The following is a 22787-nucleotide window of genomic DNA, read 5'->3' on the forward strand; positions in this document are numbered from 1 at the left end:
TAGTCACGGAACGATGCTAGGAAACAGATTACGGGGCTAGAGGTTGCGGTGGTGCACGACCAACAATTTACTCTCTTTTTTTTTATCTAATCAAGACTCTATTAATTTAATGAAATTTAAATGTAATATGGAGCTCCAAATTTTATTAATGTTCCTCCTGTCGTAATCTTGTGCGTGCCAAATATGTCAGCTCATCCGGATCAAAAGAGGAAACCAGGTGGAACCCCACCTGGAACCCCACCTGCCGCGAACGATATTTGCTTTTCCAACGCCTCTAATTCCCAAGGTGATGAATGACATCAGTGCCGCGCACGATAGGTGATGGCACGGATTGTCTACCAATTAAGTCTCCAGGTTCTGCCTGAGCTAATTTGTCTCTAATTTGGTAGGAGCCGAAATGTCCCTCGATCCAAGCTAGAGTTATAGAATTGTGGAGGATTCAAGCTAGCTTTGGTTCCTAGCTCTCTTTTTTTTTTGAAGGAAGCTTTTTTTTTTTTGAAAGATACAGGCAACAGTCCGCTCTTTCTAGCCCACCTCAACGGAGGGAAGCGAACGGACTTCGTAAAGGTACAGGCAACAGTCCGCTCAAAAAAAAAAGGGTACACGCAACAGTAGTCAACGAGAGACCGACAAGTCAACTGTCGTCAGCTTTTGCGTGTGAAGAAGCAAAAGTGAGGAATAGAGGGGAAAACAGTGGTAACATCACCGCGGAAAAAAAGAATCAGGGCGGGTCAAAACAGGCCATTGCCTCTTTTTTTTTTTTAGAATACACAAAAGTTGGTGTATCGTCCGGCCGTTTGTGACGCAGCAAAAAGGCAAGTGTTCATACAATTAGCCGGAGTCCATCCACGGGAGAATCATACCCGGCAAAGAACCGAAAGAACCAACCCCTAAAAGATTAGCTAATTGACAAGCATTGCCCTGAAACGGATACATTCGGGGCTTCCTTGCAAAAAAAGAAGAAGGATACATTCGGGGCGGCGCCCTCGGATACAACCAGAAGGTGAGTTCTTCGGTCGTGGAGTTGGGCAATCAAGGACAGAAATTGCCTTAAGAGTTGAAGATTCGATTCGATTGTTTCTTTTTCTTCACACAGTCCAACTGTCCAAGAGTAGTGTAACATACGTAGAACGGACCGTTTCTGGTGAACCTTCTTGGGAGCATCTTCAGGTTTAATAGCCATCACTCGACTCAATCAGGAAGCAATTCAGCCGACAAGATGCAAGTAGGTAATAGATTTATGTACAGATCGTAGACTTCAGCCTCGGTCGTCAGAGTCGTCGTCGCCAATTCGTCATGCCAGGATGCTGCGTTACATGATTAGGGCATTAATTCAATAATGCATGACACTAGAATTAAGGTATGCTGTATGCACATGCCGCTAGCTAGAGCACAGGTAGTACCGATTGTGGCAAGCATCCTCAGGCCTCGCCCAAGGATTTGCATTCCACAAACAACGACCTTTCTGAAACATAAACTTTATATTACTGGCAGTTCAGTCAGTTGTCTTTGTCCCCTCCGTTTGTTGGGTGAAATTTCCCTATATATACATACATACACGATGGGACGGGAGGCCAGATGTACTACTCCAAAACTCACGCAACACACGCCACCTCTTCTTGGTGAGGCTCGAGCTAGTTACAGTTATGTTTGCTGCAAGCATCAGCGGCGCCCTGCAGCTTCTCCTCCTGTACGCCGGCTGCTTCCTCCTCGGCCGCATATTGCCATTTGATGCTCCTCGACATGTTGCCGCCGCCGCCACGGCTCCACCCTTCTCCTTCGGCTTCGACTTCTCCAACTCATCCACTTACAACCTACAAGACCTCCGTTTCGAGGGCAGCGCGCAGCCCGATTTGGACGGTAAACTCGTCGACCTCACCTGCAACTCGGACTATTCCACCTACAACTGCACGGGGCGGATGTCGTACGGGCACCCAGTGCCGTTCTACGACAGCGCCACCGGCGTCGTGGCCAGCTTCACCACACAGTTCACCTTCAGGTTCAGTCTCCCTGAGCAAAGAGGCACGGTTAGGAAGGGGGATGGCATGGCTTTCTTCCTCACCGGCTACCCGTCAGTAATGCCACCCGACTCAATAGGTGGCGGCCTCGGCCTCATGAACGGTCGCCTTCACTCTGCCTACGGCCCAGACCGGTTTGTCGCCGTCGAGTTTGACACATTCAACAACTTCTTCGACCCTGGGAACTCCTCAGACCACATTGGCATCGACCTCAGCACCCTGAAAGACAGTAACGCTACCATGAGCTTGCCCACCTTCAGACTGAATGGGACCATGACGGCATCCATCAGTTTTAGCGCCACCACCCGGACGTTGGTAGCTAGCCTGCACTTTGATGACCGTCCTTCTGTACAACCAGTTGAGGTCAGCAGGCAATTACCCGACCCGATCATGGCCTTGCTCCCGCCAGACGTGGCGGTGGGCTTCTCTGCCGCCACCGGCGCAGAGGCGGAGCTGCACCAGATATTGTCCTGGTCCTTCAACTCCACACTTCCTCCCAAGAAACACACAGGTATGTCCGTATGTAGTACGTTTATTCATTAGAAATAAATACAACCAATATTTATTATCTACCAGCACAAGGAATTACGCTAATTGCTAGAATTTAATTTAAACCAAGTGTGATTTGATTTGCCTAATCTTAAGTTTATAACTTCTTCTCTGTATATTTCTTTCCTATCCCCTTAGTGCTCGAATCTCCACTCGTAGCATAGGGATCACTGCACCATATATAACAAGTATGAATTGGTTTAAGTGTTGTCGACAGAACACATCTCATACAGACTTGCGAGAGTCACCACAACTGCTGTGCCAGCCGCAAAAGCTCTCGGCAAAAGGCTAGGCCGGTATAGCGTTATCAAGACGGCATGGGGCTTATTAGGCTCGGTTTGACATTGCTCAACCGTGCTGCATTAAACTTATTTTATTATTTGCTACGAAAAAATACACACAAAAGTAGAAAAAAGTTGGTTAGCCAAACACGAAAACAGTGAAAAACGAGTGAAAAAAAATAGGAGTATGGTAATTCACCGCAATGCCAAACGAGCCTTGAATTTATTTTGCAAGGGCACAAAGCAACCGTAGATAGTATCATACTCTCGTTATATTACAGAAAACTCTCGTTCTTATTGGATCACACTTTCCCCTCGCACCAACTTACAACCTCTCATGTACAGCAATGCAAATAAGTTTCACTGAAGCTGTGCATCTTGAGCAGAGTGCATAAATTAAAAGCAATACTCCATTAATTATTTCATAACCTGCAGCTTCGACAGGTGGGGGCCTAATCATAACAGCGATAGTTGGAGGATCTGTCGTGTTCATAGGCGTGGGTTGGTTCATTCTGGCATGGTTTATGCGGAAACAAGGGCGTGATTCCATTATGGCGGGGGCTGGCCAAAGGCGATTCCGATACCGCGATTTGGTTCATGCAACCGACAACTTCTCCGAGAAGAGGAAGCTCGGCGAGGGCGCCTTTGGCGCGGTGTATCGGGGGACATCCCTCAAGGGCCATGAAGGCCAGGTGGCTGTTAAGAAGATCTCAGAGGCCAAGGGGTCACTAGGAGGAACAAAGAACTTCCTCGACGAAATCAACACCATTAGCAAGACGAAGCACAAGAATCTTGTCAGCCTGGAAGGTTGGTGCTGCAGCAGCAAGGGAATCTGGAACTTGCTGTGTTGGTGCTGCCAGAAGCAGGATGATCATGAGATCTTCCTTGTCTATGAACTGATACCTCAGGGCAATCTCCACGATCACCTACACAAGGAAGATACAGTTCTTCCGTGGGACACCAGGTACAACATAGTGAAGGGAATTGGATCTGCTCTTCTTTACCTCCACCACGAGTGTCATCCATACATCCTGCACAGGGATATCAAGCCCCAGAACATACTCCTGGACAATGAATACAATGCTAAGATCGCCGACTTCGGGCTGTCACGGATCGCCAACCACAACAACACCTCAGTGGTGACCACCGCCATAGGGACAGTCGGATACATGGATCCACAGTTGCTGGAACCAGACAAATTCAGCTTCAACCGCAGCACCGACGTCTACAGCTTTGGGATTGTTCTGCTGAAGATCGCCTGCGAGCGCAACATGTCGAGGCAAGGAGTCTGGAATCTATATAGCAACGAAGCCGCGGTGCGCATGATGGAGGCTGCAGCTGATGAAAGGTTAGGCGGCGACTTTGACAGGGCGCAGATGCTTCGTGTGCTTGTCCTGGGCCTCTGGTGTTCTCTCCCTGACGGGGCAAACCGACCTACGATGCAGGACGCAATGCGATTCTTGGAGCACGACAACACACCATTACCTGACCTTGCATCATTTGCTGCCCCCTCTTCTACTTAATCCGATGGTTATTCAGCATCGTTACTTCTTTAATTAGTTTGTTGTAATTCAGACACTCCCAAACTTATCTATTTCATGTTGTATCAATGAATGTATCACCAAATGGACATCTGGCATTTTCCATCAAAACATCAATTGGTTTGTTAGTGGTCACACATAACTTCACTACCATTGTTTGGATAGGTAGCACCCTACCATTTCTTTGGCAAAATGGTTGGTCCTCCATTTGGTCTGCAGCCAATTACTTGGCTAACTTTCATCGACTAAAGTTTCCGGGTATTTGGTTATATTCTAATGTAAAGATTATATGATGAGCCAGCAATTTGTCATTCAAAATGTTCTTTTGCAAAACAAAATAAAATGACTCACCAATTCCTTGCTGCCCATATATTGTCACCACGAAATAACTACCAATCCTTGATATTCCAGCATATTCTTCCTTGGTCCTTATTTCTCGTGCCATATGTGCTCCTCCACCGTAGTGGTAGGAAAAGAAGAAGCACCTATTGACATAGGGTTGAGCAGAGAGACCGAAAAGTGAACACTGAACCAAAGCCAAACCGAAAAAACTAAAAGTAGGACGTTAACTCGGTCTTCGGTCAGTAGTTTGGTCCGTGTATGGGAAAACCTGAATTTATGACAGTCATATGACATGGGCAGAGGCAGCGCCCGACCACCCTAGGCAGTTGCCTGGGCTCGCTGCCTCCCGGTAGCCTAGGTATCGATCAATTAAAACACCGAAAAAAGATCACGAGTCGTGGTTTGCCCCAGCAAAATCGTTTTGGGCTTCAATTAGACAGTGGGCTGACTTCAGATGCAAAATTGAGAAGCTCAATGGTCACAGCCCACTCCCAAAACCAGATCAAATCGCTCCGCATCTCCTCGCCCTATTCGCTGGCTGTTTGGTGGCTTCCAGAGTCCAGACTGTTCGCGCTGCTGCTGCTCTGCTCTCAGCGGAGGGTGAAACCGAGAAAGAGAGGCGGGGCAGTGCTGGCAGCGGGCTGACTGGCTGGGCACGTGGCCGACAGCGTGAGGATCCTCGTCGTCTCGTCCCCTTCGTCTTGAACACGTGATCAAGATTGCTACTCCCTCTGATCCATAATAAGTGTCTTGGGTTGAGTACAAGAGAGAGTATTTGCTAACTGATTTTGGGAATCAAGGTGTGGGCTTGTGGGGCTTTGGATGTGTTCTAGGTAGTTGTTATATCTTGGTTACACTTTCCATTCTAGATAGTTAAATATTAACTTCAAAACTCAAATCATTATGCGTAACCAAATCAGAAATAAATGGTTCAATGACTTGATGATATGTTACACCGAGCAGGAGTTATTCAAGTCACTTGATGATAAGGATATTATTCGAACATTTACCGCGATGAAGTATCGAAAAGGGCATTTGCCTCGTGATTTTCAGTAGTACGTTTCACTTACCCTCTCTGTTCTTGAAAGCTCTCTATTTTGAATGTATTCATAACACTTAAGTTTTTTCAATTACAAATCCATTTTATTTTATCTTGTAGTGTCTTCTTCAACATTTGGATGGTGATTTCGATAGCTATTCTTTTGCTGGAAAAATGGTGGTTTGGTGCTATGACCAGGATTTCGTTGTCGAGTGACTCTAGTAGTATTGTCTTTATTTTGGTCTATTAAACTGATCATTGATATTGTTGTATCGATTAGTGCAGTTAAAAACTATTTATGTCAGCACAAAGTTCAGAATTTCTTTTTAGTTTTCACTATTGACGTGGATTTGTGGTCCGGAAGTTTGGTTCTATTTAATAATGTATATGTTATCTAGCTGAATAGACTACCCAATTTTGATTCAGTTTAGACAAATAGTCTCAACCTTGCCCAGGCTGCGCAAAAGTCCTAGCTCCAACCATGGTCATATCGGTTTTATCCCATGGTTACCCGAATGAACCAAAAAATGCTAGTCTCTGTTTGACTGTTTCCTCCTACCCATGCCATAACATTTACCTAAACAAACGGGTAACACAATAAAACAGTCTGTGGATTAAAAGAAGACTGACTGCGTCTATTGCTAATGCTTTTAAACTATTTAAGAACAAACATATAGTAAGTACATGTTTAAGAACAAAGAAGAGAGATGTATAAGTACCTCGACATGATTTGCAGATAGCGTCCACACACGGTAATGAAGTACCTCAAGAACCACCCATCACTATCCATCCACCAGCAAGGGATTTGGCCAGGGAGAACAAAAGCAGCACCACAAGCACATACCATGCAACAAAGGATATGAGGACAGCGCAGATACAAGTCTCCAGAGACACAAGAGCACCTCTCCAGTAACCTATGTCTTCCTTGTCGTCAACAATAGGAGGCCTGAAGAGAGATTCCGCGGTCTGCTCGATCCCAACACTCTGACAATTGCCCGGCCACGATGTACACCAGCGTGTGACAGCGGTGTGGACCATGCCAAAGTAGAGGAGTACCAAGCTGTCCAAGCATGCATTTTACCGAACAGGTGGAAGGCGCAAAGTCAGGAGGCGGACGTAAGAGACACGGAAAAAGGTCGTGCTGGCCAGACAAACAGGTAGACGCAGGCGAGCTGGGCCAAGGCCCGGAGGAGCATGCGGCTGCCTGGCGGTGGCGGCCGATGCGCAGCAGCAGATCGGCGACACGAGCAAAAACATATTGAAGGCGAACGAATCCTCCGGCGAGGGGTCCATCTCACCGGACCGAGCGCTGGAGGAAGGACAGGTACGACGTGCTGCGTAGGGAGGATGTCGAGAGCTGCGCCGCCAACGCGACGAGAAGAGGGGGCCGTGCGCGCCGGCGGAGACGCAGGGAAGGAAGCGGCCGCCGCCATGGAAAGCGACAAGAAGAGGGGGCCTCCGGTGGATACGCAGGGGACGCGGCGGCGGGTTGCGCCACCATGGAAGGCGACGCGAAGAGGGGGGCGTGCGCGACGGCGGAGACGCAGGAGAGGAATGGCCGGTGGCGGTGGCTGGCGACTAGGGAGTAGGGAGGCGGGTGACATTTTTTTTTTCTCTTTTACAGCGGTGAGTAATAGGTGGCGAACGGGCCCGGCACGGCACGGCCTGCCAATTAATCGAGCCGGCACGGGCCAGGCCTGTCACGCCCTCTTATAAACGGGCCGTGTCGTGCCGGCCCGCTTCGGCCAAACCCCGGCCCAGGCACGGGACACGAGCCAGGTCGGGCCGGGTCAGCCTGGTGGGCTCAAAAAAGGCCTGGCTCCTTCGTCTTCCTCCTGCTGCAGTGCTGCTGCCCGCCACTGCGCGCCCGTGCGCCGCCGCTGAGGGAGAGGGCCAGTGGGGCCAGACCGCCAGAGCCCAATTGGAGGGAGCAGCTGCTCAGCAGTTTTTGAAATTTGAGAATTGCCACTACAACTACGCCCAGTATAACTGAGTACAGTCGAGTTCCCAACTGACTAATCCACACTCCGCCTAAAAAAGAAAGAGAAAGGACTAGAACAAACCGGGGTTCCGCCGTTCCGACCGCCTCGCCGCCGCCGGCCACCACCTTCCAACTCCAGTCTCCAGGTAACCTACCAATCCCTCTACCGGAATCGATCGACTCTCCATGCCATTCAGAAGCTGCTACCTTGCGCAGCCACAGATGCCCGGCGAGGCGGCTACTGATGGGGACAACCCGCCGGCGGCGCCCATGGCTCAGCACCACCAGCACGAAAGTGCCGATTCCGATGGTGACCGCAAGGAGGAGGGCTTGTTTACCATGGAAGCCGAGCCGGCCGGGGCCATGGAGCCGTACAAGCTCCCCAGGAGGCTCTTCCAGATGCTCTACCGGCACCAGCAAGAGGGCCTCCGGTGGCTTTGGGCGCTGCACTGCAAGGCCACCGGAGGGATCCTCGCCGACGAGATGGGCCTCGGGAAGACGATGCTGGTCGGTGGTACCCTCTGCTTCTCAAAGCTCTCAACTTCTTCACCGTTGTTGCGTAGACCAAGACTTGCCTTTTCTTTTCCCCCTAAAAAGACGTTTTCTTTCCCCTTGTTATCCAGGTTTCCGGTTTCTTGGCCGGATTATTTCACTCTGGGTTAATCAAGAGGTCGTTAATTGTTGCCCCGAAGTCTGTCCTAACCCATTGGGTGAAAGAGCTTTCAGCTGTGGGACTCGAAGACAAGATCAGGGAGTATGATATGCTGCAAATCTGCAATATATTTTTACTATCTCAAACTGATATGAACCAATTTCTGTTAATTAGGTGTGTTTGATTTTGTCTCTCTCTTTTCTTTTCATGTGAACAGCTACACAGGGACTAGCATAAATGATCGCAGCCATCAGCTTCAGTGCATCCTCAAGGTTAGATTTAAACACCAACAGAAAGATTTTTGTCTTCCAGTTCATCAGGACATGCCTTAGTTACTACAGGTTTGGAATTTGTTTAGTTAGGAGTCATGTGTAAGCTCAGTTGTGCAAGGATGAATAAATTAAATACCTAGAACAATAGCACCGTGGCACTCCCTTTTTTTCTTCTGAGAAGCACCTTAGGACCTAGGTTTCATTTTTAAATCTCAGCTACTAAGCATCACATTACTGTCTTCCTTCAGGAGGGTGGCATTCTTCTAACAACATATGACATTGTCCGGAACAATAGCTCACTAATAAGAGGCAACTACTGCGGTGATGCTAACAACGGTGATGAAGAGATGCCTTGGGACTATGTTATTCTTGATGAGGGGCATATTATGCGGAATCTAAAAACACAAAGGGCACAGAGTTTGTTTCAAATACGTTCTGCTCATCGCATTGTCATCACTGGAACACCTTATCAAAATAACTTAATGGTACCGCAATTACTGAAACTTTGTAGATTGTCTGTACATCACACTTTCATTATTTGAAAAACTTAAACAGCTACTGAACATGTCTATTATGGCAGGAAATGTGGGCTTTGTTCTATTTCTGTTGCCCTGACATTTTGGGTGATAAGGATGAGTAATTCCCTTACCCACCCTATTTTTTTTTCTGCATTAGCTATGTGGTATGGTTTTGTTAATTGAAGTGTAGTTTGTCTTGGTCACTGCAGGTTCAAAGTAAGATATGAGAAGCCATTACTCTGTGGAAACGACAAGAATGCTACTGATCAAGAGAAGCACATGAGTTTAAAAGCAGCAAATGTTTGTATCCTGCTACATTTTCTGTTTGGGTTGTCTTGAGTTTAGTTACCTCATGTGCTTCTGAATGATAACCTTGTGCATGCTGTCCTAATCTTCTTCTACCATGTGTTTGGTTCTCAACTATAATGCTCAGGAATTTAAGGAGCGCATTAAACCATACTTTCTCCGACGCCTGGAAAGTGAATTATTCGGCAACAGTTTTGAAGAGAAAGATAAAATTCTACCTCAGAAGAATGAACTAACCATCTGGTTAAAATTAACATCTTGCCAGGTAAATAGTTTGCTACTGCGATCTGATGCTCTATTCCATTTATTGAACTTTGTTAACTATATTTGTGTATGGATTGGTGCTTTCTATCAAAACAAAGTTGAAGTAAAAATAAATAAATCACAATAAGTGCCTATTTTGCACCACTTACTACTCCATTACTAATAATACTGCTTTAGGATTGTGTTGGGAGAACAAAACACTGCTCGTTTTTGTTTCAGAGGCAAAAGAAAATCTCCAGGCTATTTTTTCCTTTTCTTTTGGTGCAGAGGCAATTGTATGAGGCCTTTCTGAAGCTGGTTCATTCACAGACTGAAGCGCTGAAACTTTCATCCTTGGAAGCCATCACGGTACTGCTGATGTTTGCTTTTTTCTTTGGCCCTGTTGTCTGCTTCCATTGAACTTGAGTGATCATTTCTGGGAGTTCATCAAAGTTCCTTATGTGCTTTCTCTTGTATATGTAGTGCCTACATTTACTATTAGTACTGCAGCAAACGTTGTTGTACACATATGACTTCTTGATCCTTTGGTGCCCCTATGTGTTCACTTATTTTATTTAACTCAAAACAGATTTTGAAGACAATATGTGATCACCCACTGCTCTTAACTCAAAGAGCTGCTGAGGATATTAGGGAAGGAATGGGTACCATATGGAATAATCAAGCAATGTGCCTGGTGGAACGGATTCTTGAAGATGGGCTCCATGTTGACAATGTGCTTCAAGTTGTGCGAGATGTCTCCTGCAAGATAGGTTTTATCCTGCCATTATTGGTTAGTGTTTGTTTCATGCATCTCTATTTTATACTCCATCCAGTCCAGTAAAAAATATAAACATGTCACTTTTGTATGCGCACCAACAACTTCTTGGATTCTGCGTTCTATATGTTTACATGCATCTACAATGGTCATTGGTCACTAATTTTTGGCTGTCAAAACTAGTATCATATCATAAATTACATGTATGTACATGTTTAATTTTACTATTTGGGTAAAAGTTAAGAATCAAACAGTATTTTGGAGATCATGCTAAGGAGAAAAATGATTTGCTTGTGTATTGAAGGAGTTCACTGGAAAAATCACACTATTAATGTTTCATTTTCCAGAAAAACCTTGTTGAAGAGGGCCACAATGTTTTGATCTTTTCACAGAGTCGAAAAATGCTTAACGCTATTCAGGTATGGCTTTTCTTACATTAATCTTTGATGTCCTGTTAATCTTTACAGCCATGCAAGTGTGCCTAATATATAATTAATGTCCTGTTAAATATTTGTAAATGCTTTGATTGAGTTGGGGAAGTCTTTATGAGCTAAGCTTGCTAATGGAACATCCATATAGATAGTTAATTCCTGCTGTGACTTGGTTTGACTGGTCCACTTTAAGGGGCAATATTCGGTGCCCATGAGGGCATGACTACCTGTATTGTTTATGTTTTCATGATAAAAGTAGATGAAGGCCTACACTTGTGTGCTTATCTGTATAAAATTTACTTTCAAATAGTAAGAGTTCAGGGGCATGTTTAGTATGTCCATCTTTACCTGTTACCTTAGCAATTCAAAAAGCAGGAATCTATAGTGTCGGAGGGCCATAAGTTGCTGCGCATTGATGGTAACACCAAGGTATCTGAGAGGGCAAAGATTGTGAAGGTGCCTCCTTGTTTTTCAATCTATCAAGTTAAGCCATGGACTCCATTGAATATTTTATTGCTAACTTCATATGATATTTTTGCACTCTGTAGGACTTCCAAGATGGTTCTGGAGCTCCAATATTGTTGTTGTCCTCACAAGTTGGTGGACTCGGCAATACACTCACCAAGGCAAATCGTGTTATAATAGTTGACCCTTCTTGGAATCCAAGGTACGCAGCAAATCTGGATCGTAAATGCTGCACATATTATTCCTTAAACTAATCAGTTTTTCATTTTACAGTACAGATAACCAAAGCGTCAGCCGTGCTTATCGAATTGGGCAGAGAAAGGATGTGATTGTATATCGCCTGGTGACTTGCGGGACCATTGAGGAGAAGATATACAAGCTGCAGGTATTTAAGTTTTAAATAAGGCCATGTAAGAAAAATCAGAACAGTGTAATGGCAAATATCTTAATCTTACATTACATTGGAAACTTGCTTTCTTCGCAACAGCCCTATATTTTTTCTTCAATTCATTGACACATCAAACACAAGTTATTTTCAGGGTTTAACAAAATGCTAAATTATGATGCCGCAAAAGAGTACGCAAAAATATAATTTCTGATTTTGCTATTTCAGGTCTTCAAGGGAGGTCTTTTTAAGACAGCTGTAGAGCACACAGAACAAGCACAATACTTCAACCAGGAGGCACGTGTATTGTAGATTTGTAGATCCTAATGGAGAACTTCACTTCTTGCATGTTTTGCATTGTATCATGTGGATTATATTGAACTTACAGGTGGTCTTTTCCTCACAATTTTACCTTCAGGATATGCGTGAGTATCTTAGTTCTCCAACAGAGGGGTTTGATGTTTCTCCTACCCAACATCAATTGCAAGAGGAGCATAGTCAACAACTTGTCATGTAAGAAGTTTAGTTTTTTTTTAAATAGCGCTTGGGTTTCTACTGATTCTTAAACAATTGCAATTTGCATTAATAATCATTTATTCACTTGCCAATATTCATTTGTGTGAAAGTTAGACATGTTTTCTCATGAACTATTATATTTCATGATAATCTAATCCCTTTCGGTTCCTATATATTTTTCAAACGCGAAGTTTCATTCGCGAAATGGAACAACTACGTTTGAGTGGTTCTTGTGGAGAATCGAATCCATTCTCTCCCCAAGTTTCATCACTTAGTGGGAAGTGATGGATTTTTTTTTCATTAAACATTCATCAGCAAGAGGAAACAAGTTAATATTTTTTGTTTTATCAACGCCAAAACTGCACTCAGAATTATTAAGCTTTTCCCATGCATTTCTGTTAGGCGTATTGACACCAAATCCCACGTGATGTACTGGTGTTCTTCTGGTTAAGATTTTTATAGCTGCATTTCCATTTCTTCTTTTTTGAAAAATTCAAGCTCAATTACCCCAGCCTCTGCATCATCGATGCTTATAGCCTAAATGAATATTGAATGGTTTCCTGTTCAAAGAAAAAACTGCATACTGAGTCGCCCTCTGCCATTGTCTTTTAATCAAATTATCTTTTGAGAGGATGATGCCTGGGCAAAGAAACCAAATGAACACTTTAATTTTAGTTTCCATTTCTGAGTTTATTATTGATTGGCCTATCCACCTCCAGGGATGAGTCCTTGAGGAAGCATATCCAGTTCCTGGAGCAACAAGGTATTGCTGGTGTGAGCCATCATAGCCTCCTGTTTCAAAGACCAGTGATCATACCAACTTTGGATGATAGTGTTGTGCTGGACAGGTTTGTCATTCCTCACTCATTTGAACAATTTATTACATTTGCGTATAAAGTCTTTCTCATGATGATGCATAATTTTAGAGTCTTTCATTAAATCTTCATATTTAGCTTTGTGATTCACTGATTGCCTTTCGCCCACACAACCATTCACGTTCCTCTGTCACGGCTGGAACTGAAAAACTAAGTCAAGGGTTTGTGTGCAGGAAGCCTAAAGACATATTGGTCAGGCGCTGCTTTGCCAAGAGAGGGTAACCACCATTGGTCTCTCTGTGTGTTGTGAATTAATTGGACTGCTTAGTGGCCCTAATGTATAATCGACTAAAGGGATCTTCTGTCCATAAATTTTGTGCAGGCGAGCTCTTGCTCCCGAGCAGACAATCGATGATGACATGCTCAAGAATATGAAGACAGGAAGGGCCAATGAAATATATGAGATTAGAAAAGAAATGGCCAGTCTGGAAGAAACCAGAAGACATATCAGAGGTTTGGAGCATGAGTATGTGCGGGAGCTTGTTGAAATGCCGGACAGTGCAAGCTGGGACAAAAGGCATCTGGAGAAGACACGGGAGCAAATTGACGGTCTGCATCGAGAGTATGCAGCCAGATTTGATGAAATGATGGAGAGGATCAAGCAGAGAACCACATGTGACATGGTGGAGAAGATGGCAAGGGAGATGATGGAGTTAGATCAGGAATTGATTGCCGACTTTGACGAAATGGTGGAGACGATGATGCAGACAAGCAAGCTGGATGGAGAAGTGGTGAGAAGCCTAGCGTTTCTTTGTGAGTAGCATTTGAGAAGTAGAGAGAAAGGAATCACTTGGTAAATTTGGGCCCTGAATCTGATGCTGCAAGAGGAAGGATGTCGGAAGCTGACTGCGCCGAAGACGAGCCGATCATCTGGCCATGGTGAAAATTTCGGCGTTTTCAACAGAAGAGCGTATGCGTGGTCGATGGATGGAGCTGTAAACATTTCCTGCCCGGTGCTAGTGTCCTGTTTCTGCTTGCTCAGTTTCTCCTTGGTATTTCTGGATGTGCATGTATGTATGCTGGTTGTCTGTTGTTTCAGTGAACAACTTGATGCTACCAGCTACTCCATTGACTAATTGAATGCATATATAGTTTGGATGGTTTGGATCATGATAAATGCAGATCTGAGTAGATTTATCTATAGACTTGGTTAAACTTAAAGAAGTTTGAGTGTAGTACTCCGTTGATTCATCAAAATACGATTAGCTACCGCCTACAGGACGGAGTGCTAGCAATGTCTCGTCTTCTTCCCCACTCAGCCACTATCGCACGCCGCCGTCTCCCCCCGTCGGCCACGGGCCACCACGCCCTCCTCTCCGGCCACCGCAGCTGTCTTCCTCCTCTCCGCCCTGCGCCCCTGGCCGTCTCTTACCTCCGGCAGCCGCCACCATCGTCTCTCTCATCTCCGGCCGCCGCGGACGTTCTCGACCTCGACAACTCCGCCTCCGCCCTGGTCCTTGACGGCCAGCGGCGAGGCCCTCTGGATCCGGCCGCCGCGGACACCTACACGGTCAGCGTCGAGACCCTCATGATCGGCCCCTTTCGACTTTTTAGCGGGAGGAGACTTTCCATGCATAGCTGGCAAGATAGAGATCTAGGGAGTTCTTTAGTCTGAAATGATTCAGATCTGGCCATTGTTTACTCGAACCAACGACATAAAAAATACAAGGGAGCTACGCGCCGTTGCTCCGTCCACACCGTCACTGCATTTGCCATCTGCGAGCTCATATCTAGCAAGGCGGAAAGCACCGAGCGAGCAACAATGGCGGAACTTTTGGTGAGCGTGTCCACAGGGGCAATGGGTTCCCTGCTGTGCAAGCTGGGTGCTATTCTGAATGATGAATTCAAGCTGCTCAAGAACGTCAACGATGACATCAAGTTCCTCAAAGATGAGCTCGAGGCCATGCAAGTGTTCCTCCTTATGATGGCAGAAGTGGAGGAACCTGACAAGCAATCCAAGCTTCGTGCGGATGCCGTGCGAGAAATGTCCTATGATATCGAGGACAGCATCGACAAGTTCATGATTCTTGTGGAACATGAGCCCAGCTCTAGGTCAGATGGCCTTGGAAAGCTTTTCGGCAAAAGCATGAAAAAGATAGCGGACCTCAAGACCCGCCATAAGATCGCCAAAGACATCAAAGACATCAAGAAACAAGTCAAGGAGATCAGCGATAGATATGCAAGGTACATAAATTAGTTTTGCATTACAGCACAGGCTTTTTTCTCTATCAAGCATATCAACCCTCAGCACCTCGCACCAATTTTATCACTTCTGTTTTATAGAACTTTTATTTCTAACTTCTTGCTCGGTGATCACAAGGTACAAGATCGACTAGAAATGCAAAAGTTGACCCTCAAATTGTGGCGATCTACAAAGATGCAGCAGAACTCGTCGGCATTGATGGCCCGAGAGACGAGATTGTGAAGTGGTTGAGTGAGGGTGAATCGGCACATCGACAAAATGTTGTCTCTATTGTTGGATATGGGGGGTTAGGCAAGACAACTCTTGCCAAACAGGTCTATGACAAGCTTGGAGCAAACTTCGAGTGTCGGGCTTTCGTTTCAATTTCACGTAGTCCTGACATGGCAAAGATCTTGAATTCTATATTATCTCAGTTCCGCAACGAAGATTATTCTCATGCTGAACTAGGGGATCCACAACTCACCATCGACAAGATCAGAAATTTCTTGAAAGACAGAAGGTATGAAACTACTCTAGTGTGTACATAGTTTTTCGGAGAAAAGTTAATTGGACAGACCTTAGTTGCGCTGTCGTTGGTAGTGAACTAGTGATCGAGTAGCTACAACTTCAAAAATTTAAATTGTATAAATGTAAATTACATGGTAGTTTGAGATGTCCTAACGGTTTAGTTACTGCAAAGTCAAAGAGGGTTTTTTTCTGTTATTTATGCAACTCTAATTTTAAAATAGAAATAGATCCCTAATTCACAGCTTCTTCCAATTATTTGACTTCACATGGCCACATTTTGTGTGCCGAAGTGTTGTGCCACAGTTTTTGCCATGGACAAACTGATCGCTGAAACTTGACGACCTTTAGTGATGGATTTGTGTGTAGTAATACAGCATATTCCTTTTCTCATAAATAAACACGCGCCGATATCCACAATAGTTGATACATCGCATTATGTTTTCCATCTCAAGTTTAATTGTGGCAAAATTAAACTTTCAACACATATTATTTAGTGCACTTTTTCACAGCATAACATTGCAGGTACTTTATCATAATCGATGACATATGGGATGCAGAGTCATGGCGAACTCTCAGTTGTGCATTATTCAAGAATAGATGTGGTAGTGTAATAATGACCACAACGCGTATACATGATGTAGCTAAATCATGTTGCTCTTCTCATGGGGATCTTGTCTACAAAATCCAACCACTTAGTGCTGCTGATTCGAAGAAGTTATTTTTCAAGCGTATATTTGATTGTGAAGAAAAGTGCCCTTTAAACTTGAAAGAAGCATCTGATAATATCTTAAAAAAATGTGGTGGTTTACCACTGGCCATAAATGCCATATCAAGCATGCTGGCTACCGGGAAAACAAAAGAAGAGTGGGATCATCTACGGCTTTCTATTGGTTTTGCACGAGGAAAAAATTCTGACATTGATACCTTGGATTACATATTATCTCTGAGCTACTTTGACCTTCCCCTCTATCTAAGAAGTTGCCTACTGTACTTGACTATGTTTCCTGAAGATTATGAGATTGAAATGCAGCGATTAGTACAAAGATGGATTTCTGAGGGTCTCATCCATGGTGAAGCTGGGCGTGATCTTATTGAACTGGGAGAGACATATTTCCATGAGCTTGTCAACAGAAGTTTAATACAGCCCGTGGACATAGGGTATGACGGCAAGGCATCACGTTGTCGAGTACACGACACTGTCCTTGATTTCCTCATTTACAAATCAACTGAAGAGAACTTTTGCACTATGTTAAGCAGTCATGTCAAGTCAGATAGCAGAGTTCGTCGGCTCTCTCTGATGGAAAATGAAGATCCAGGAAGTGTGGAGCAATTGGATTTATCTCATGCCCGCTCACTTTTTGCTTTTGGGTTTACCCGGAAATATTTTCCTTCCCTTGTGAACTTAAATGCTCTGCGTATGCTTGATCTACATGGTTGCCGTCGACTAGTAAATCACCATATCAAAGATATTGGAAGACTGTTTCAGCTGAGGTACTTGAATATATCCTGGACAGCTATAAATGAGCTTCCTAGACAAATTGGAGATTTGGAGTATCTAGAGACGCTAGATGCGTCATTCACAGGATTAGTTGAGCTGCCCGAATCAGTTACTCGGTTAAAACGATTAGCACGTCTGTTTGTTCCTGCTAAAATAAAACTGCCTGATGAGATTGGAAACATGAACAGCTTGCAAGAACTTTGGGATATAAACCCCTTCAAGCAATCCCTGAACTTTCTGGAAGAGCTCGGCAAACTAACAAATCTGAGAAACTTGAGAATTATTTGGGACTCCGATGGATCTGACGATGCAAGTTACAAGGGAAAAGAGCTAGTGTCCTCCCTCTGTAAATTGGACGCATCCAACCTTCGCACCCTCCATATTGAATTTTATTTGACAGAAAGAGAAGCAACCTTGATAAGGCATCCGTTCTTCCCTGCTCTCAATAGCATTCGAGAGATTCAGCTACGCAGTGGGAAACTCTGTTGGATTTCAAAATGTCTCCTTTCATTTGCCAACCTACAAAGCTTGCATATCATTGGTGACACGGAGATAAAGCAGCGGGATCTTGATATGGTTGGAAGCATAGCTACTCTGCTGGAATTCAAGCTGCGGTACTGTCGCTGCGTAGGGCCCATAATCATCGGCAGAGGGTTTCCACAGCTACAGAAGCTTGCTTTCTACTACAGTTATATGCAGTTGACATTTGAAGTGGGGGCTATGCCGAATGTCAAGAAGCTTGACTTCAGTATTCACCTAAAGAGCTTCAAATCTGCTGGTGGTGGTTTTGATTTTGGCATCCAGCACCTCTCCAGCCTTGCTTCGATCCGTGTCACCATAAGTTGTGATGGCGCAAGGGCTGCATATGTTGAGTCTACGGAGCGTTCCTTCAGGAGCATGGCCGAGGCAAACCCCAACCGCCCCACATTGGAAATTACGAGAGAACTAACGGAGGACATGTTAGAGTAACAATAGCACAGTAGATGCCAAAGGCAAATGGCTAGTGTCCTGTTTCTGCTAGCTCAGTTTCACCTCTGTACTCTGGATGAATGTAATGTATGGATGCTTGTTGTCTGTTGTCTCAATGAAAATATCAGTCCAGAACGTGTTCTGTTTAAATGAACAACTCCACTGACTAATTGTATGTATTAATATATAGTTTGGATGGTTTAGCACCACCAGTTTGGCAACTGAAGAACTAGTGTGTCTTATCTGCAGTTCATGACTGGAGGCGTGCATGATGTACCCAGAACAATGGCACGGAATAGAAGTGAGGCTTGCTAGTATCAAAGAAGTGAAACCTGCTAGCCTTTCAGACCAAACGGAGGGAGAAACTTATGCTTGGGCCAAAAATCAAGGAAGTGAAACCTGATGTCAATGCTCAGATGGGAGAGTGGTGGGCTGATGAATCGAGGACAGACTCGTTATCCTGGTGGTAGCTTGCCACATTTGCAGATTTCCAATAATGCGCCTCTGGAAACAACTCTCTCCTGAATTGTAGAAGAAGATCCAAATCCTGAGCCCAGATCTTCTTCATTCTTAGGTCAATTGTCTTTGCTGATCTGATCTCTACCCTTCGCAGCTTCTATGGGGAGCCTTTCTCTGTGACCTGAATTTTCTTCCTGTAATACATACATACATACATGCAGGATGAACTTCTCCTGTATGCTCTTGGGGGTGTGTGCTGATGCGATCGCAGCGATAATTCTTCTCTCCAATGAAGCATTAATCTGGCTTTGACTGGGTTGAAAATAGAGGGGCTCATCAGTCATTACACTGAACCTGAACTCCTGAAAAATGTGGACCCCAGGCCTGAAGCTACCCTAGAAGGCCTTGATCCTGTAATGGTCACCATTTTTCTACATGGCCTGAAGATATGTAGTTTCCCATTTCTAGTAAATCTAGAGCTAGGATGCTAATGTAAATGGAACTTTGCTGGAAAGAGTAGCTAGATTTGCTCAATGCAAACAAGTTTTGGTGGTAATTGTTGACTTAAAACACTTAACTAAGAAGTAACTAATACTTTTCTCTAGAGTATCAGTTCAGAATCAAATTGGAAACGGGATGGTCACCATTGCTACAGGTAACTAGAATCAAATGGTAAACGGGATGGTCACAATTCTTCCTGCCAGTCCCTGAAAGAATTTGACATGATACGGCGCACACCATGGAGTACCAGTTCAGTAACGGGCCAAGAACTGCAACAAAGCAGCATCAGTTGCATTTACCTAATACTATTATCTGTTGATCAAGTCTCCATCAGTACCTCAGTAGCATGACTGCATCTGCAGGGATGAGTTCACCTAATGTTCAATTGTTGATTGGGTCTCAAGCTTCAATACTACCGAACAATCTTCCGAAGACGGCGCATGAAATGAAAACTTTACATGAATTTTGTAAGTTGATTAAGGTATGCGCGGACAAGTTTTCTGATGTTTTAATTTTCTTTATTTTAGTGTGGCGTTTATCGTTTGATGTGTACTTGGTCTAGCTTAGTCCCCCAAATTCAGGGCAGTGAAAGCTAAAGCTATGTCTACTGCCAAATTGCAGAGTTGGAGACCTGTTCTTGTTTAGTTTTTAACAATTTTGATGTTGTAGTTTGGCCAGGTGATGGTTTTGATGAAGTCATTTCCAGTTGCTTGATTATTTCCTCAGGTAGTATCTTCTCTTAACCTGTTCTTGTTTGGTTTTGGTGAGACCCTTAATTGATTTGTTCTTCTAAATTGTTTGTTAGTCACTGAACTTTTCAAATCTATTCATAATCTATGCACGCGATTGACCTGGTATTATTTTAATTGATTTTTTTTGTGTTCTTTCTCTTGGCTACTCTGGTACTTTTTCAATGTGTTACTTTATTCATTATATAAATAGTTAGGTTAATGTGATGTATGATTATTCCTGACAAATTCTTTTGTACTCAATTATCTGGAGCCATTTGTGGTTGAAAGTTGACATGTTGCTTACACTGACTTGTTCTGCCCCTGGTAGTTGTTCATTGTTGTTTCTGAAACTATATATATTTGCTAATGAGACAGTAGGATTACTCACTCAAGAAGACCTAGTGTGCTGACAGCTACATGCTTGTATGGATTTAGCCATGTCCGGAGCCATGCATTGGCCTGGTCTTCAGACGTGGCTCAGTTTGTCTCGCACCTCAAGCCATTTTGCCAATTGATATGTTTTTTTAGTAATCCAGTTGATATGGTTTGCGGTGTCTGTTTAAATTTCAGCCTGGTTTCGTTGATATAGAGTATAGACCCAGATCGAGGTACTTTCAAGCAGTGATATGCTACTCCCTCCGACCCATATTACTTGTCTCATCTAGACGCTTTTTAAACATAGATACATCCATATTTAGGCAAATTTGAGACAAGTAATATGGATCGGAGGGAGTATCAAAACTAATTTAAATATCATCTACCTTGAAAGAATTTTGCAAGATGAATCCACGGACATTATTTTAGCGGTTAAATCAATATAAATTTGCATATTATCAGTAGTCGTTTTTCAGAAGTTTTGACTGTATAGTTCCCACGGCTAGCATCTATTAATGTTGCATTGTGCGGCAATGGTTATCTAACATAATAGAAAAACAGGGCTGCGGGTAATCTGGAGTAGTACTAGTATCCAAACAAGTGAGTATATAAGTTGCTGTTGCAGGTAGGCTTCTCTTTCAGATTTGCGTCACCAGAAGGAAGGTTTATCTAAGAATAATATTTTTCAAAGTTGCATGCAGGTTACGCATGGAAGAAGTCCAGTGCTGGCTGCCGCTGCAGGGGTTATCAGTAAGATAATGATGTCATGTTTCCCATGTACTCGCTCCGTCTAACAAAAAATGTCTCAAGTTTATCAAATTTTGGATGTATCTAGACATGATTTAGTGTATAGATGCATTTAAATTTAATCAAAATTGAGACATCTTTGTTGGACGGAAAAATATAAAATATATAAAAATTATAATGATGTCAAGTGTAACTAGCTGCAGTATAACAGTCTTCCCTGACAGTCAACATTGCAAGCCAGTTCCCAACACAATCTCTATATCCAAAAGAAGAGTCTATACATGTAATTAATGTTATGGAACACATATCCTGCTCCTCTTCCCTTTGCCCCTGCTCTCATGGCAAAATCCTAAAAGGAAAACAATCAGATCAACTTCTAACTGCACCCCGAAAAAATTAATAGAGGTGTCACGTCTGTTATCGCTGAGGACGTACGGTGAGATGAGATCGTATTGGTCCCTCTGTTTCTTTCCGGAAAAAAGGAAAGAAACGGCGTACCAGGCGTGCCGCGTCAGCCGCACACATGATTGGTCCACGTACGCAGGCTTCCAGGAGACGAAGGAGTGGACTAGCTAGCCTGTACGCCACGTCAGCGCACACACGAATTGTCCACGTACGTACGTCTTCCATGCTATATCTCGGCCATATATGCCGACCTCGCTTGACTTGAATCCGAACCACCGGCACGGGTAAATTACTTTCTCTTCTTCTTCCTCCGTTGAACCATTCCACCCTCGTTTCTTTGTTTGCCTTGCATGCAAAGGTTCCGGGTTCGGCACGTACGGGCCGGCCGGCGGCGCAAGAATTTCACACCTGAACCGATCAATACGCTCAGGCGTGTGGCGTGGTCGATCGATTGTAACAGCCATATAACTAATTGCACTTTTACTGTTTCCAGCATTTCTTGCTGCGTTTTCGACCGTTGTGCACCATTTTGCGTTGCCAATCAATGACGAACGAAACACAAGGAAATTTCACGTCAGTTTCTCAGGGAAACATTTCAATCCGGCAAGAATATGATTAAAAAAAACACTTTAGTATTGCGAGAACATATATACGTATCTTTCGATTGCCCGGACTAGGAAGCACGAAATCCTTGCAACGTTTTCCTAATTTTGCGCCATAATATAAGGGTTTCGTGTACTCAATGTATATTGTGTTTAACTGGAGAGGTGTAGGCAGGTATAGGACGTAGGCAATTGATCTTTGACATGTTTAATTGGAAGAGGCGGAAGCGAATCGTACAATGGCTCGTAACTCTTTTCAAAGTTTGCGAGTTTCAAGTTTGAACTGCTAGCACATATATGCGACTTTGCCTTAGCAGGGTAAATTTCACCCCCCAAAAAATGTTATCAGGAATATAGAACCACATAAATTCAGTACCGTAGGAGAGATGGTTTCGCACTTTCACTGGTTTGCATTTCGTGGAAGATAAAATCTTGTGCACGTACACTCTTTGTTGAACTTTTTTTTGCTCTATTTTATAAATATAAATACAAAAAATAAACATGAATAGGAGTGTAAGTGTGTGACATCTCATTTGCTCAAGTTGACAAGGAAAGTTACTTTTAGCCGTTGACAAGAAAAGTTCTTTTGACAGCAGTTGAA

At 44.0% G+C, this 22787-nt stretch overlaps 3 protein-coding genes and 1 long non-coding RNA gene across 10 annotated transcripts; 3 read left to right on the plus strand and 1 right to left on the minus strand.

The window, feature by feature from the left end:
• Window positions 1–729: 729 nt before the first annotated feature.
• Window positions 730–7393, minus strand: LOC106866584. Its single transcript, XR_002960494.1, has 2 exons — window positions 6490–7393; window positions 730–1307 (listed from the first exon to the last, which is right to left on the minus strand). It is a non-coding gene; the product is annotated as an uncharacterized LOC106866584 (long non-coding RNA).
• LOC100831170 (L-type lectin-domain containing receptor kinase IX.2) lies at window positions 1328–4523 on the plus strand. The gene is made up of 2 exons (XM_003576923.4): window positions 1328–2529; window positions 3284–4523. The coding sequence occupies exons 1-2, from the start codon at window positions 1647–1649 to the stop codon at window positions 4369–4371; spliced, it is 1971 nt and encodes a 656-aa protein (XP_003576971.1). The 5' UTR covers window positions 1328–1646; the 3' UTR covers window positions 4372–4523.
• Window positions 7394–7660: 267 nt separating the features above from the next.
• Window positions 7661–14306, plus strand: LOC100831770 (protein CHROMATIN REMODELING 24). Of its 4 annotated transcripts, none has more exons than XM_024463088.1 (19): window positions 7661–7897; window positions 7952–8258; window positions 8375–8505; window positions 8621–8675; window positions 8924–9160; window positions 9256–9311; window positions 9403–9493; window positions 9627–9764; window positions 10031–10111; window positions 10332–10532; window positions 10865–10936; window positions 11309–11404; window positions 11497–11615; window positions 11687–11798; window positions 12027–12095; window positions 12217–12311; window positions 13034–13162; window positions 13363–13407; window positions 13512–14306. In XM_024463088.1, the coding sequence occupies exons 2-19, from the start codon at window positions 7974–7976 to the stop codon at window positions 13948–13950; spliced, it is 2451 nt and encodes an 816-aa protein (XP_024318856.1). In that variant the 5' UTR covers window positions 7661–7897; window positions 7952–7973; the 3' UTR covers window positions 13951–14306. The 4 variants fall into 4 exon arrangements, with proteins under 4 accessions (XP_024318856.1, XP_024318857.1, XP_014758687.1 ...); XM_024463089.1 differs by having other exon boundaries at window positions 7974–8258; XM_014903201.2 differs by having other exon boundaries at window positions 7662–7897; window positions 7968–8258.
• Window positions 14307–14362: 56 nt separating this feature from the next.
• Window positions 14363–19365, plus strand: LOC100832073 (putative disease resistance RPP13-like protein 3). 4 transcript variants are annotated; one of them, XR_001407962.2, is made up of 4 exons: window positions 15230–15373; window positions 15510–15891; window positions 16422–18940; window positions 19047–19365. XR_001407962.2 is itself a non-coding variant. In XM_014903203.2 (3 exons), exons 1-3 carry the CDS (start codon window positions 14952–14954, stop codon window positions 18364–18366), a joined length of 2763 nt encoding a protein of 920 aa, XP_014758689.1. In that variant the 5' UTR covers window positions 14363–14951; the 3' UTR covers window positions 18367–19365. The 4 variants fall into 4 exon arrangements, 2 of the variants coding, with proteins under 2 accessions (XP_014758689.1, XP_014758688.1); XR_002966174.1 differs by having other exon boundaries at window positions 16422–18538; window positions 18616–19365; XM_014903203.2 differs by having other exon boundaries at window positions 14363–15378; window positions 15501–15891; window positions 16422–19365.
• Window positions 19366–22787: the final 3422 nt, after the last annotated feature.

This window comes from Brachypodium distachyon, chromosome 4 (assembly GCF_000005505.3).
Source record: "Brachypodium distachyon strain Bd21 chromosome 4, Brachypodium_distachyon_v3.0, whole genome shotgun sequence".
NCBI lineage: Eukaryota > Viridiplantae > Streptophyta > Magnoliopsida > Poales > Poaceae > Brachypodium > Brachypodium distachyon.

Coding starts and splice junctions, on each gene's coding strand:
- LOC100831770 (XM_024463088.1), top strand. CDS start 7,974: ATGCCCGGCGAGGCGGCTACTGATGGGGACAACCCGCCGGCGGCGCCC. Junction 10,533..10,864: donor GTTTTATCCTGCCATTATTG/GTTAGTGTTTGT, acceptor TTCATTTTCCAG/AAAAACCTTGTTGAAGAGGG. Junction 10,937..11,308: donor AAATGCTTAACGCTATTCAG/GTATGGCTTTTC, acceptor CTGTTACCTTAG/CAATTCAAAAAGCAGGAATC.
- LOC100832073 (XM_014903203.2), top strand. CDS start 14,952: ATGGCGGAACTTTTGGTGAGCGTGTCCACAGGGGCAATGGGTTCCCTG. Junction 15,379..15,500: donor CGATAGATATGCAAGGTACA/TAAATTAGTTTT, acceptor TTCTTGCTCGGT/GATCACAAGGTACAAGATCG. Junction 15,892..16,421: donor AATTTCTTGAAAGACAGAAG/GTATGAAACTAC, acceptor ATAACATTGCAG/GTACTTTATCATAATCGATG.
- LOC100831170 (XM_003576923.4), top strand. CDS start 1,647: ATGTTTGCTGCAAGCATCAGCGGCGCCCTGCAGCTTCTCCTCCTGTAC. Junction 2,530..3,283: donor TCCTCCCAAGAAACACACAG/GTATGTCCGTAT, acceptor CATAACCTGCAG/CTTCGACAGGTGGGGGCCTA.